General features: G+C 43.8%; 1 protein-coding gene across 4 annotated transcripts in view; it reads right to left on the bottom strand.

Annotated features, from left to right (window-relative positions):
• The window catches only part of MYO19 (myosin XIX), a 253,606-nt gene that overhangs the window by 139,255 nt on the left and 99,701 nt on the right, over nucleotides 1-14,650 (bottom strand). For all 4 annotated transcript variants that reach the window (XM_075195595.1, XM_075195594.1, XM_075195597.1 and 1 more), the window contains one exon: nucleotides 3,227-3,317. In XM_075195595.1, the coding sequence (XP_075051696.1) occupies nucleotides 3,227-3,317 (91 nt within the window). The remainder of the gene's footprint in view (nucleotides 1-3,226; nucleotides 3,318-14,650) is intronic.

The following is a 14,650-nucleotide window of genomic DNA, read 5'->3' as shown; positions in this document are numbered from 1 at the left end:
AGTGCCAAAAAATGTTTTAATTAAAAAAAAATACATAAGAAATGTTTACTTATTTTCAGCCAGCGGTGTCTCCGGTGCGTTGCCGGCTGTCAGGGGGACCTCTGGGTACTAAAATGACGTCATTTCTAGTCCATTAGCCTGGGGTTGCACCATTCATACTGCAGGCGAGCGGGGTCCAACCCGGGAATTACCCCTCCCAAAATCCCGGGTCTAAGTCCCGGGATTTTAGACCCGGGATTTTGTGGTTGGATTATTCATACTGCACCAAGACCCGGGTTTTTCAGCGTGCCTCTGCAAAAACCCTGGTTTTTGGTGCAGTATGAATGGGGTATTATACAGTTTGGGACGTGGAACAACTTTATCTCAACTGGTTGTTATGAGCTTCACAGACAAGAAAATCTGGTAGAAACATTGGCTGCACTGAGTACCTCCCTGGAGGGATGTGTATGTGTGTGTATATATGTATATATATATATATATATATATATATATATATATATATATATAAAGGTTTTATGTAAATTTTTATAAATTGTGAAAGAAATTCCTAAAAGGGTAATCCGCCCACATCTGGTCCTATTTTCTGTTTTTTTTTATATGATCTATATCCCTAAGAGAGAACATGCAGAAGAGAGGAGAAGCAAGAAAGATGGTATATTAAGGCTGAATGTCATTTGTTTAGCTGTAAGCATATTACCATTGAGGGCCAAGGAGACCTACTATCCTTTCACCACTATTAGGTGCATACATTGGGAATGTGGTATCTTTCACAAGGTTTGTTAGATTTACTTCACTATATTGATATTTTTTTCTTTTTTCTATTTACGTGGAAATTACCATTTCCAATTTGGAGGTGTAAAGTCAAGACAGTAAAGAAGACTATATCTCTAATTTGAACTTTTTATGGAGGTTGATTGTTAGCTATTGTGATTAATGACTTTGCTTGACAGAATCTAGCGCCAAATACTAAACCTCTTTTTTCTGCTTTTTTATGGATTACTGGTAATCTTAATTGGTGGTAGGGATTCTGTGGTTGTACTGGAGCGCTTCTGGGAAAGTGGTTCTGTTTATATATCTGTAATTACCAAATACATTTCATATAACTTATAAAATTGCATTTCAATAAACTGAGCACTTTATTAAGGGCACAAATTTGGACATGAGGATCTGGTTGGCACATTATTGAGGATATTGTGGTGTGTATGAGGTGAGGCTGTTATACAGGGCATGGGGCGCATTATTCTTATGATGGGCACAGGTTTGTTACAGTTGGGGATGAGACTTTTATGTTAAGAGTTATATGTGGTATACATGGGGCTAGTAAATTGGGCACACGGTTGACACCGGACTGGACTGAGTATGAGGCAGTTATGCTACCTATTGTGATTATTGTCTTTGTGTGACAGAATCTAGCGCATACTGCTAGACTTCTTTTTTTCTTAATTGTAGATATGTGTCTATAAATAACAGGGATTCCTTGGTGTGGTTGCATTCTTTACAAAGCAAGAGAGTGTAAACGCTATGGGGGAGATTCAATTAGCCGCAATGTTCCTGCTGCGCATTTTTTTATCATTAGTTTGGTATATAAAATAAACATTCTGCACCTAAATACATTTTTATTTTCATATACTCACTAATTATTAAGGAGGTGCCATATACAACCATAAAACATAACAAGTTTTGATAACAAATTAATGTTTCCTTACTTCAGGAGGCATATTATTATTAACTTTTATTTGTAGAACAAAAAATTATTCTGCAAACACACAGACTGGCATTAAGCTATAAGTATGTTTTTGGACTGTGCGAGAAAACCGGAGCAGTTGCACTAAACCCACGCAAACACAGGGAGAACAACAAACTCCACATAGCTCTTGCCTTGATAGAAATAGAAGCCATCAGCCACAGGGTATATGGTACAATGTATCTTAATGACATTCTATGAGCCTTGGCTTATTGCAGATAAGTGAAAATAGCAGAAATTCTGATATGGTTATTTATATAATAGTTTTTTGTGTGAAAATCTTGTATTATGTGCATAGCTTTTAAAATCTTTTGGTACAAGAATACACTGGTAGGGCCTTTCCTTTTCATTTTAGGGTTTCATGTATCATTACAACATTTTAACTAAAGTAAAGAAAAATAACATATCAATGAGTTTAATAATGTGTCAGATATTAGGGACATAAATAAGTATATTTAGTTTTGGGTGTATGGAGTTCAGGTAAATAAAATAACAAATGTTCATATGCTTGTGTTCCCCTGATACTCAGAATCTTCAGCCCCTGCAATGTCTCAGACAACTTAAGTAACCTTTTGTTATTTAATATACCTCTGCATACTCCACCCAAAATTAATTGTTTTGATGGAGTTATTCTTTAATAGCCACTTATTCATACTGCATGCCCTACTGACAAAATAGCATTCACCTGGACAGCATTGCATATAGTTTAGATTTATTTCAAGCTATTTATTTAATTTAAAAGTACACTACACCAATATAGAGACTAGATGATTTGCATAAAACTGCCAATATAATTTATGCATATTGTATTAGGGCTAATGAATATATAAGCCAATTTGGTTATTAATTTATTTTATTTCATATTAAGTATTAAGAACACACTATACATATATTTTATTCTCTGTTGTGTGCAGAGAAGTTCATCTTTTTAACAATTCGTAGCAAAACCAAAGACTGGCATAAAGCTAGAAATTGTGAAATGTATCACAATAAGCTGTGAAAAGAGCTGCAGCTCAGAATGCGTTTACAATAAGCTAGTAGGACAACACATAGTTTGTTACGTTTGTCACCCAATAGGTTAAACTAACTCCAACCTTAAGTGTGGCACTTTACTCTCTGGAACTTCCATCTTTTGCACTGTAGTGTTCACTGAAGAAATCCAGAATCCCAGAAAAGGGGGCCTAATTTGAAGTAGGCTGCAAACAGTCCTATGTTGCGCTGCCTACTGTTATCACATTGCTAAGGCTCGTTATCGTATTGTGACCAATACATCTGCGGTACAAAGCAGAGAAGATTACCGGCATAAGAAACAGGCCCTACATAGGAAATTATTTATGACCTACTATAAATCAAGACCAATTTTATTAGGAACCACTACAGAACAAAGAATAGGAGTACCAAAGGAGGACACCACTTTTAAGGCGAAGGTGGAATTATATTTTAAGCCTCAAATAATTATTAATTTTGGGAAAATGTTCTTACCTTTAGCATCACTTAAAACTTCACATGTTTGGCTTTCATCCAAAGAATCAGAGAAATGTATATTTCCCATATGCAAAAGACCTGACAAAATCTTTAATATACAAAAAAAAGATACATTTAGATCCAGGTGATATTAGTAAGTAGTCAGAACAAGATATCTTCCAGAAAAGTAATAAACATGGTTGGCTTATACACGAAATATTGGTTATTTATTAAAAAAGAAAAAATCTTAACATCACAAATAATGTTTATCTGCTGTAATATTTTTCAGACCACAAAAGACACAATTTGTGTCTTTAATAGTGGCCATGTCTCTTAGTCCAGAAGCAGAGCCACTTAAACTCGCCAAGCCCCTCTGACAGTCTCAGTCTTTGGCTCACCTCCAGCATCACTGGTGTTCCTGCTATAGACAAGAATAAAGTAGTGTAAACTCCAAGTGAGACAACCTCATTAGACAACAGAGCTTGTGATTACACTATTTAGAGACGCAGGCTGCACATTATATGTATAAATCGGCAACGGTCAACTCTAGGGGTTCTCGGCTACACCATTTTTGATGAAAGTGAGCACATCTGTATTCAGTGATGGTTCAATAAAAGCAGGTGCCTAGTTAGAGTCATGTTGTGAGAATTAGCTGAGAAAGGGAGACTGTGGCAAACAAGTAGTGACTGCAGAAGCAGGAACAGGTAGGTCACAGAGGAAGATAAAATAAACATAGGGTTTTAAAAAGCCTTTTAATAGATTAGTAAGTGATGTGCATAACTTACGGACAAATACTGCAGCGACCTGGCTGGATGCTAAGCGACAGAGCAATGACTCAAACACACCGCAGTTCCTAGGACATCTAGGACACATTGGCACACAGCAGTGGCAGAAATGAAAAGTGGAGCAAGATGAAATTGTCATTGGGCCCTCCCACCCACCCGTATGTTGGTTCTTAAAGAGGACATGCACACTTTAACAAACCAAGCTTCAAAACCAAGATTTCAGCCACAAATGTGCCACTCCTTGTGGCTGAAGTGCTTGGTTTGTTTGGGCCCCCACAAAACAAGGTAACAATGACCTTAAGCCACCTAAGGTAACAGTGGTGTTATTGAACTCTACTGTGGCAAGATGTTGTTGTCATCATCCCCAGCCTCATCCTCATCAGTGTGTACATCATCCTCACACAATATTAATTCATCACCGCTGGCATCCACCGTTACAGAAGTCTCAGTATTTTGAAGTAATTGGTGGGAAAGGTCTTCCTCATGGAACTTGAAGTTCATTTTAGTGAACATCATCTTTTCCACATTTTGAGGAAGTAGCCTCCTACGCCAATCGCTGACAAGGTTCCCGGCTATGCTGAACATCCTTTCCGATTACACACTGGAGGGTGGGCAGCTTAGGCAGTGCAAAGCGAGCTGGTACATGGGTCTCCAAATTCCCTTTTTTTCCTCCCAGTATGAAAAAGGGACTGTTTGATGTGTCTATTTCTAAACCAGTGACAACTTCACAATTCAAAGAACCCTTATTTCTATGTGCTTGTGAAAATAATCCTCCACCATCCTTTGGATGCTGATAGTGGGATCAGGTGGAGTTACGGCAGAGGTGTCACGTTTTTTGGTCAATTCTTTTAGACCAGACGTCAAAATTTGGTGCAGAGTCATATGCATCATCCCTGGGTGTCTTGGGAAAGCAAAGTTTTTTCCTAGCAGCAGTTGAGTGAGAAACTGAAGGAGGAGTAACACTTGAGCTGTCATCTTGCTCACCAGGAGCTCCTTGCAACCCTTTAGATCTGGGTCAGTTGGAAACAAAGAGAAGGCATAGGTCTTAAACCAAGGATCAAGCACAGTCGCCAAAATGTAGTGATCCGATTTCAAGATTTTGATAAATCTTGGATCCTGGCGAAGCAAATAAAGTACTTGATCTCCAAGTCCGACATACTTAGCGGAATTGCTTTGTTTAATCTCCTCCTTCAGATTCTCAAGCTGCTTTTCCAAAAGTCTAATTAAGGGAATAACTTGACTCAAGCTCGCAGTGTCTGAACTCACTTCACAGGTGACTACTTCAAATGGTTTCAGCACCTTGCACAACACCGAAAGTATTCTCCACTGTGCTTGACTAAAATATATTCCCACTGCTCTCACAACATCAATGGCATTATCAGAAATGACATATCCTGAGGATAGTCCAAGCGGGATAAGCCATGTTGCAATGACATCCCTTAGTTTTTGTAACAGATTGGCTGTATGCCTCTTAGTGAAGCCGGTGATACACAGAGTAGAATGCCTCTGACAAATGTGACATACTTGGGTACATGCTGCTGCTGTTCCTGCTGGTGAAGGCGAAACACCAACCCAGTGGGCTGTCACAGTCATATAATCTTTAGTTTGCCCAGTTCCGCTTGTCCACATATCTGTGGTTAAGTGTACAGTGGGTAGAATGGCATTTTGCAGCCCAATAATAACATTTTTACAAGCCTTCTGGTAGAGGTGAGGAATAGCTTACATAGGCTTTACCAGATGACGTACAGGGATTACATCAGTAAAACTGGTGTCAGCAGCTGCTTGCTGCTCCTACTCTTCTGTGTACTGCTATGAATCCATTTGGATAACACTGTACACTTTTTGGTGCAAATTCAGAAGCAAAGCCTGCAAACACTAGTATTTGTATTTCTGCAATGACAATTAGCAATGGAGCAATGGGGCTCTTGTCTTTGGTGTGAATATAACACTGTACACTTTTTGGTGCAAATTCAGAAGAAAAGCCTGCTAGGACTAGTGTTTGTATTTCAGCAATTACAATTAGCAATGGAGTTCTTGTCTTTGGGTGTATATAACACTGTACACTTTTTGGTGCAAATTCAGCTCTCCATTTTGTGTGTTACCTATATAGTACAGTAGAATTGGACTGCAAAATTACACCAACCAAGCCAGCAGCACTAGTATTTGTATTTTTCTGCAATGAGATTTAACACTGGAACTATGAGGCTGTCCTGAATGTCACTGATTACTTTGTGTAACACTGCTACCACCTTCCTCTTTCAATTCTCTAACTTTGCCTGCCCAACTGCTATACACTCTATGTTATCGCCGTGGAAGGCGGTATTTATAGATTTCAACACTAGCGAGATCCGAGATCCTACGACATCACAATGACTTTTTGCGTAGTTTTCAAATCCGAAAAAGCGGGAAAGTAAGTTTGGGTGTTTTCGGTTTCCGAGGAACCGAGCCTGAGCATCTCTAATATACACATATACGTGTATAAACATAGATATACATATATACACACAAAAAATATATATGTGTATATATATACATATATATATATATACATACACACACATATACATATATACACACAGATATATATATTATAAGGGCACAGTCGTGCCTTTATATTAAGGTTACATGTAAAAAACAGAATTAAGCCATAGGGAATCTGAGGGGGGGCATGGTGTTTGAGGGTCTACATTTTAAAAAGTATTAAAGTTATTAAACTGAAATTTGGCATGCGAATGGAAAACTGTCCATAGCTGCCGCATGTGAAATTTTAGAAAAAAAAGAATAAAAAATGACAATTTAGGTACGATCTAAAGTTCAAAAACTCGCTGTTTTTTTCCCACTTCCTGTTTTGCAAAAGTTGCCGTTTTTCTGAGTTTTTGGGAGAGCGTAACTCAGTGTACAGGGCATTTAAATGCACGCGAAAAGTTTTGTTAGAAAGCTATTAGGGCTGAGGAGTGCCTTTGAGGGTTCACAAGTTCACAAGTTTGAGAAAGTTACATTTCTTCTACATTTTGGTAAAACATGCCCCATTTTAAAGATAGGGGATTTCCATAACGTTGCGCATGTCAGATAGAGTCTTGTGCTGGGTGTACTGAAAGTGGCTTCACTTGAGAGCACAAACATGGCTGACTCTCGCGAAGAAAAAATATTCTGTGAGCAGGAGAAATTAGCTACATTTGGGGGGTAGAGGTAGGTTGGCTGGGGTTTTGGGACTGAGGCAGGGAGGGACACTAGAATTTTTAGCCCTGGCATCGCTCTTATTTCATAGTTCAGTCCCTCAGAGCGGTGCCAGAGCGGCTGTGTAAAAGAGCCCGTTTTAAATCTCCCGCCCCTCAGTGACGTCAGTTAATTTATTCACTTCCTCTGGTGATTTAAAAAAAAACAAAAAACGTGGGGTCCCCCTCTATTCAATTTTAACCCTAGTGCTGCCCAGACTACTGCTGGTTCCACGAAAATCGGGGGGAAAATTTGCGTGGGGTCCCCCCGATTTTCACGGAACCAGCACTAGGCAAACCACCCGGGGTTGGAAGCACTATAGCCGGGGGACAGGATCAAGCAGGACTTTGGATAGAGATTCATTTTGGACTTTGTTTACAGCCATTTTTGGATTGAAAGCTGCTAACGAGAGGTGAAAACTTCATTGGTGAGTTATAGGGGATTTACTATTTTTAATAAAATTATGTGGTGTAAATGAGGGTGTTTACTGTCTTTATTGTGGGTTTATTATTTTTAATAAATGTTAGTGGTTTTAACCAGGGTGTTGTGATTTTGTTAACATTTTATTTTGTGAAACTCCAGGTCCCAGCCAGCCCTGGGTGTCAGGGATTGTTGGCACTTGTGGTTCTCCAATTGCCAACATGCCCTGGCTGCCGTGGGTATGCTGGTGCTTGTGGTTATACAAGTAGCAGCATGCCCACACTATTTAGGGCAACCTGGCTGGCTGAGACTTGTAGTTCCACAAAACAAAATGGTGTCTGTTTGTTTTTTTTTATCACCGTTATTACCCTACACCCATCGCCCAGGGGTGTAGGAAGAGCCCTAGTGCTATCAGCACTGGGCTGGGTGTCCGTAGGGGGGGGGGCTCGTTTTTTCAGCGGACCCCACTCCTTAGGGAATCCAACCCAGCGCTGAACAGCCTGGGGTTGGTTAGTCATAATGGCAGGGGGACCCCGGCCGCGTGTCTCCCTGTTATAGTGCCTAGAACCCCGGCTGGTTTGCCTAGTGCTGGTTCCATGAAGATAGGGGGGACTCCACGAAATTTTTTTCCCCGATTTTCACAGAACCAGCAGTAGTCTGGCAGCACTAGGGATAAGACTAAATAGAGGGGGGACCCCAGGCTTTTTTTTTTTTAAACTTTTATCTATTTTTTAACTTTATTTTTTTAAAGGGACTAGTTTGGGACTAAAATCATGGGCTAACACCCGCGATTTTAACACGCTGGCAAAATCGGACCTTGATACATTTACCCCTACAAAGAGTTCTATTGTGAGAGTATAAGACTTCAGATAGATGTAGTGGAGGGCAAGTGGAGGAATTACAGAGAAACAAAATAAAATAGAACTGAAATGGTAAGCATTGCAAGAAGACTTAGTAACACCATTATAAAACAAGAATATTTTTATACCTCCCTAGGGGGTAAATGTATCAAGCTGTGAGTTTCCGGCGTATTTATAGAGTGGAGTTGTTGCCTAGAGCAACCAAGCAGATTCTAGCTATGATTTTGTAGAATGTTCTAAATAAATGACAACTAGTATCTGATAGGTTGCTATAGGAAACATCTCCACTTTTCAAACCTGCCAGAAACTCACTCGTAGCTTGATACATTTAAGCCCAGGAATATTTTAGTGAAAATTATAGTATCAAAATACATCACTTTGTATTGTGCAGGGACCAGAGGATGGCTCCCTGTGTTGTGCAGGGGTCAGAGGAAGGCTTTATGTATTGTGCAGGGGTCAGAGGATGTCTCTCTGTGTTGTATAGGTGTCAGAGGAAGTCTTTATGTAATAAGAAGGGGTCAGAGGATGGCTCTATGTATTGAGCAGGGGTCAGAGGATGGTTCTATGTATTGTGCAGGGGTCAGAGGATTGCTCTATGTATTGAGCAGGGGTCAGAGGATGTCTCTGTGTATTGTGCAGGGGTTTAGAGGATGGCTATATGTATTGCACAGTGGTCAGAGGATGGCTCTATGTATTGTGCAGGGGTCAGAGGATGGCTCTATATATTGTGCAGGGGTCAGAGGATGGCTCTATATATTGTGCAGGGGTCAGAGGATGGCTCTGTGTATTGTGCAGGGGTTTAGAGAATGGCTCTATGTAGTGTGCAGTGGTCAGAGGATGGCTCTATGTATTATGCAGGGGTCAGAGGATGGCTCTATATATTGTGCAGGGGTCAGAGGATGGCTCTATATATTGTGCAGGGGTCAGAGGTTGGCTCTGTGTATTGCGCAGGGGTTTAGAGGATGGCTCTCTGTGTTGTATAGGTGTCAGAGGAAGGCTCTATGTAATGTGGAGGGGTCAGAGGATGGCTCTGTGTATTGTGCAGGGGTCAGAGAATGGCTCTGTGTATTGTGCAGGGGTCAGAGGATAGCTCTGTGTTTTGTGCAGGGGTTTAGAGAATGGCTCTATGTATTGCACAGTGGTCAGAGGATGGCTCTATGTATTGCGCAGTGGTCAGAGGTTGGCTCTATGTATTGCGCAGTGGTCAGAGGATGGCTCTATGTATTCTGCAGGGGTCAGAGGATGGCTCTATATATTGTGCAGGGGTCAAAAGATGGCTCTATATATTGTGCAGGGGTCAGAGGTTGGCTCTGTGTATGGCGCAGGGGTTTAGAGGATGGCTCTATGTATTGCACAGTGGTCAGAGGATGGCTCTATGTATTGCACAGTGGTCAGAGGATGGCTCTATGTATTGCACAGTGGTCAGAGGATGGCTCTATGTATTGTGCAGGGGTCAGAGGATGGCTCTATATATTGTGCAGGGGTCAGAGGTTGGCTCTGTGTATTGCGCAGGGGTTTAGAGGATGGCTCTATGTATTGCACAGTGGTCAGAGGATGGCTCTATGTATTGCACAGTGGTCAGAGGATAGCTCTATGTATTGCGCAGTGGTCAGAGGATGGCTCTCTGTGTTGTATAGGTGTCAGAGGAAGGCTCTATGTAATGTGGAGGGGTCAGAGGATGGCTCTGTGTATTGCGCAGGGGTTTAGAGGATGGCTCTGTGTATTGCACAGTAGTCAGAGGATGGCTCTATGTATTGCACAGTGGTCAGAGGATGGCTCTATGTATTGCGCAGTGGTCAGAGGATGGCTCTATGTATTGCGCAGTGGTCAGAGGATGGCTCTATGTATTGCGCAGGGGTCAGAGGATGGCTCTATGTATTGCGCAGGGGTCAGAGGATGGCTCTATGTATTGTGCAGGGGTCAGAGGATGGTTCTATGTATTGAGCAGGGGTCAGAGGATGGCTCTGTGTATTGTGCAGGGGTTTAGAGGATGGCTCTATGTATTGCACAGTGGTCAGAGGATGGCTCTATGTATTGCGCAGTGGTCAGAGGTTGGCTCTATGTATTGCGCAGTGGTCAGAGGATGGCTCTATGTATTCTGCAGGGGTCAGAGGATGGCTCTATATATTGTGCAGGGGTCAAAAGATGGCTCTATATATTGTGCAGGGGTCAGAGGTTGGCTCTGTGTATGGCGCAGGGGTTTAGAGGATGGCTCTATGTATTGCACAGTGGTCAGAGGATGGCTCTATGTATTGCACAGTGGTCAGAGGATGGCTCTATGTATTGCACAGTGGTCAGAGGATGGCTCTATGTATTGTGCAGGGGTCAGAGGATGGCTCTATATATTGTGCAGGGGTCAGAGGTTGGCTCTGTGTATTGCGCAGGGGTTTAGAGGATGGCTCTATGTATTGCACAGTGGTCAGAGGATGGCTCTATGTATTGCACAGTGGTCAGAGGATAGCTCTATGTATTGCGCAGTGGTCAGAGGATGGCTCTCTGTGTTGTATAGGTGTCAGAGGAAGGCTCTATGTAATGTGGAGGGGTCAGAGGATGGCTCTGTGTATTGCGCAGGGGTTTAGAGGATGGCTCTGTGTATTGCACAGTAGTCAGAGGATGGCTCTATGTATTGCACAGTGGTCAGAGGATGGCTCTATGTATTGCGCAGTGGTCAGAGGATGGCTCTATGTATTGCGCAGTGGTCAGAGGATGGCTCTATGTATTGCGCAGGGGTCAGAGGATGGCTCTATGTATTGCGCAGGGGTCAGAGGATGGCTCTATGTATTGTGCAGGGGTCAGAGGATGGTTCTATGTATTGAGCAGGGGTCAGAGGATGGCTCTGTGTATTGTGCAGGGGTTTAGAGGATGGCTCTATGTATTGCACAGTGGTCAGAGGATGGCTCTATGTATTGCGCAGTGGTCAGAGGATGGCTCTATGTATTGCGCAGTGATCAGAGGATGGCTCTATGTATTGCGCAGTGGTCAGAGGTTGGCTCTATGTATTGTGCAGTAGTCAGAGGATGACTCTATGTATTGCGCAGTGGTCAGCGGATGGCTCTATGTATTGCGCAGTGGTCAGAGGATGGCTCTATGTATTGCGCAGGGGTCAGAGGATGGCTCTATGTATTGTGCAGGGGTTTAAAGGGTGGCTCTGTGTATTGCACAGGGGTTTAAAGGAAGGCTCTATGTATTGCACAGGGGCAGAGGATTGCTCTCTGTGTTGGGCAGGGGTCAGAGGATGGCTCTCTGTATTGTGCAGGGGGTCAGAGGATGGCTCTCTGTATTGTGCATGGGTCAGAGGATGGCTCTCTGTGTTGTGCAGGGGTCAGAGGATGGCTCTCTGTGATGTGTAGGGGTCAGAGGATGGCTCTCTGTGTTGTGCAGGGGTCAGAGGATGGCTCTCTGTGTTGTGCAGGGGTCAGAGGATGGCTCTCTGTGTTGTGCAGGAGTCAGAGGATGGCTCTCTGTGTTGTGCAGGGGTCAGAGGATGGCTCTCTGTGTTGTGCAGGGGTCAGAGGATGGCTCTCTGTGTTGTGCAGGGGTCAGAGGATGGCTCTCTGTGTTGTGCAGGGGTCAGAGGCAGGATCTATGTAATGTGGAGGGGTCAGAGAATGGCTCTATGTAATGTAGAGGGGTTAGAGGAAGGCTCTATGTATTGAGCAGGGGTCAGAGGAAGGCTCTCTGTATTGTGCAGGGGTCAGAGGTTGGCTCTGTGTATTGCGCAGGGGTTTAGAGGATGGCTCTATGTATTGAACAGTGGTCAGAGGATGGCTCTATGTATTGCACAGTGGTCAGAGGATGGCTCTATGTATTGCGCAGTGGTCAGAGGATGGCTCTCTGTGTTGTATAGGTGACAGAGGAAGGCTCTATGTAATGTGGAGGGGTCAGTTGATGGCTCTGTGTATTGTGCAGGGGTCAGAGAATGGCTCTGTGTATTGTGCAGGGGTCAGAGGATAGCTCTGTGTATTGTGCAGGGGTTTAGAGAATGGCTCTATGTATTGCACAGTGGTCAGAGGATGGCTCTATGTATTGCGCAGTGGTCAGAGGTTGGCTCTATGTATTGCGCAGTGGTCAGAGGATGGCTCTATGTATTGCGCAGTGGTCAGCGGATGGCTCTATGTATTGCGCAGTGGTCAGAGGATGGCTCTATGTATTGCGCAGTGGTCAGAGGATGGCTCTATGTATTGTGCAGGGGTTAGAGGAAGGCTCTATGTAATGTGGAGGGGTCAGAGGGTGGCTCTATGTATTGCGCAGTGGTCAGAGGATGGCTCTATGTATTGTGCAGGGGTCAGAGGATGGCTCTGTGTATTGCTCAGGGGTTTAAAGGATGGCTCTGTGTATTGCACAGGGGTTTAAAGGATGGCTCTGTGTATTGCGCAGGGGTTTAAAGGAAGGCTCTATGTATTGCACAAGGGCAGAGGATTGCTCTCTGTGTTGGGCAGGGGTCAGAGGATGGCTCTATATATTGTGCAGGGGTCAGAGGTTGACTCTGTGTATTGCGCAGGGGTTTAGAGGATAGCTCTATGTATTGCACAGAGGTCAGAGGATGGTTCTATGTATTGCACAGTGGTCAGAGGATGGCTCTATGTATTGCGCAGTGGTCAGAGGATGGCTCTCTGTGTTGTATAGGTGTCAGAGGAAGGCTCTATGTAATGTGGAGGGGTCAGAGGATGGCTCTGTGTATTGTGCAGGCGTCAGAGAATGGCTCGGTGTATTGTGCAGGGGTCAGAGGATAGCTCTGTGTATTGTGCAGGGGTTTAGAGAATGGCTCTATGTATTGCACAGTGGTCAGAGGATGGCTCTATGTATTGCGCAGTGGTCAGAGGATGGCTCTATGTATTGCACAGTGGTCAGAGGATGGCTCTATGTATTGCACAGTGGTCAGCAGATGACTCTATGTATTGCGCAGTGGTCAGAGGATGGCTCTATGTATTGCGCAGTGGTCAGAGGATGGCTCTATGTATTGCGCAGGGGTCAGAGGATGGCTCTTTGTGTTGTGCAGGGGTCAGAGGATGGCTCTCTGTGTTGTGCAGGGGTCAGAGGATGGCTCTCTGTGTTGTGCAGGGGTCAGAGGCAGGCTCTATGTAATGTGGAGGGGTCAGAGAATGGCTCTATGTAATGTGGAGGGGTTAGAGGAAGGCTCTATGTATTGAGCAGGGGTCAGAGGAAGGCTCTCTGTATTGTGCAGGGGTCAGAGGTTGGCTCTGTGTATTGCGCAGGGGTTTAGAGGATGGCTCTATGTATTGTACAGTGGTCAGAGGATGGCTCTATGTATTGCACAGTGGTCAGAGGATAGCTCTATGTATTGCGCAGTGGTCAGAGGATGGCTCTCTGTGTTGTATAGGTGTCAGAGGAAGGCTCTATGTAATGTGGAGGGGTCAGAGGATGGCTCTGTGTATTGTGCAGGCGTCAGAGAATGGCTCTGTGTATTGTGCAGGGGTCAGAGAATGGCTCTGTGTATTGTGCAGGGGTCAGAGGATAGCTCTGTGTATTGTGCAGGGGTTTAGAGAATGGCTCTATGTATTGCACAGTGGTCAGAGGATGGCTCTATGTATTGCGCAGTGGTCAGAGGTTGGCTCTATGTATTGCGCAGTGGTCAGAGGATGGCTCTATGTATTGTACAGTGGTCAGCGGATGGCTCTATGTATTGCGCAGTGGTCAGAGGATGGCTCTATGTATTGCGCAGTGGTCAGAGGATGGCTCTATGTATTGCGCAGGGGTCAGAGGATGGCTCTATGTATTGTGCAGGGGTTAGAGGAAGGCTCTGTGTATTGCTCAGGGGTTTAAAGGATGGCTCTGTGTATTGCGCAGGGGTTTAAAGGATGGCTCTGTGTATTGCGCAGGGGTTTAAAGGAAGGCTCTATGTATTGCACAGGGGCAGAGGATTGCTCTCTGTGTTGGGCAGGGGTCAGAGGATGGCTCTATATATTGTGCAGGGGTCAGAGGTTGGCTCTGTGTATTGCGCAGGGGTTTAGAGGATGGCTCTATGTATTGCACAGAGGTCAGAGGATGGTTCTATGTATTGCACAGTGGTCAGAGGATGGCTCTATGTATTGCGCAGTGGTCAGAGGATGGCTCTCTGTGTTGTATAGGTGTCAGAGGAAGGCTCTATGTAATGTGGAGGGGTCAGAGGATGGCTCTGTGTATTGTGCAGGCGTCAGAGA

Source organism: Mixophyes fleayi, chromosome 2 (genome assembly GCF_038048845.1).
Source record: "Mixophyes fleayi isolate aMixFle1 chromosome 2, aMixFle1.hap1, whole genome shotgun sequence".
Classification (NCBI taxonomy): Eukaryota; Metazoa; Chordata; class Amphibia; order Anura; family Limnodynastidae; genus Mixophyes; species Mixophyes fleayi.
Note: the sequence above shows the minus strand (reverse complement) of the source record. Positions and strands in the feature narration are given on the sequence as shown.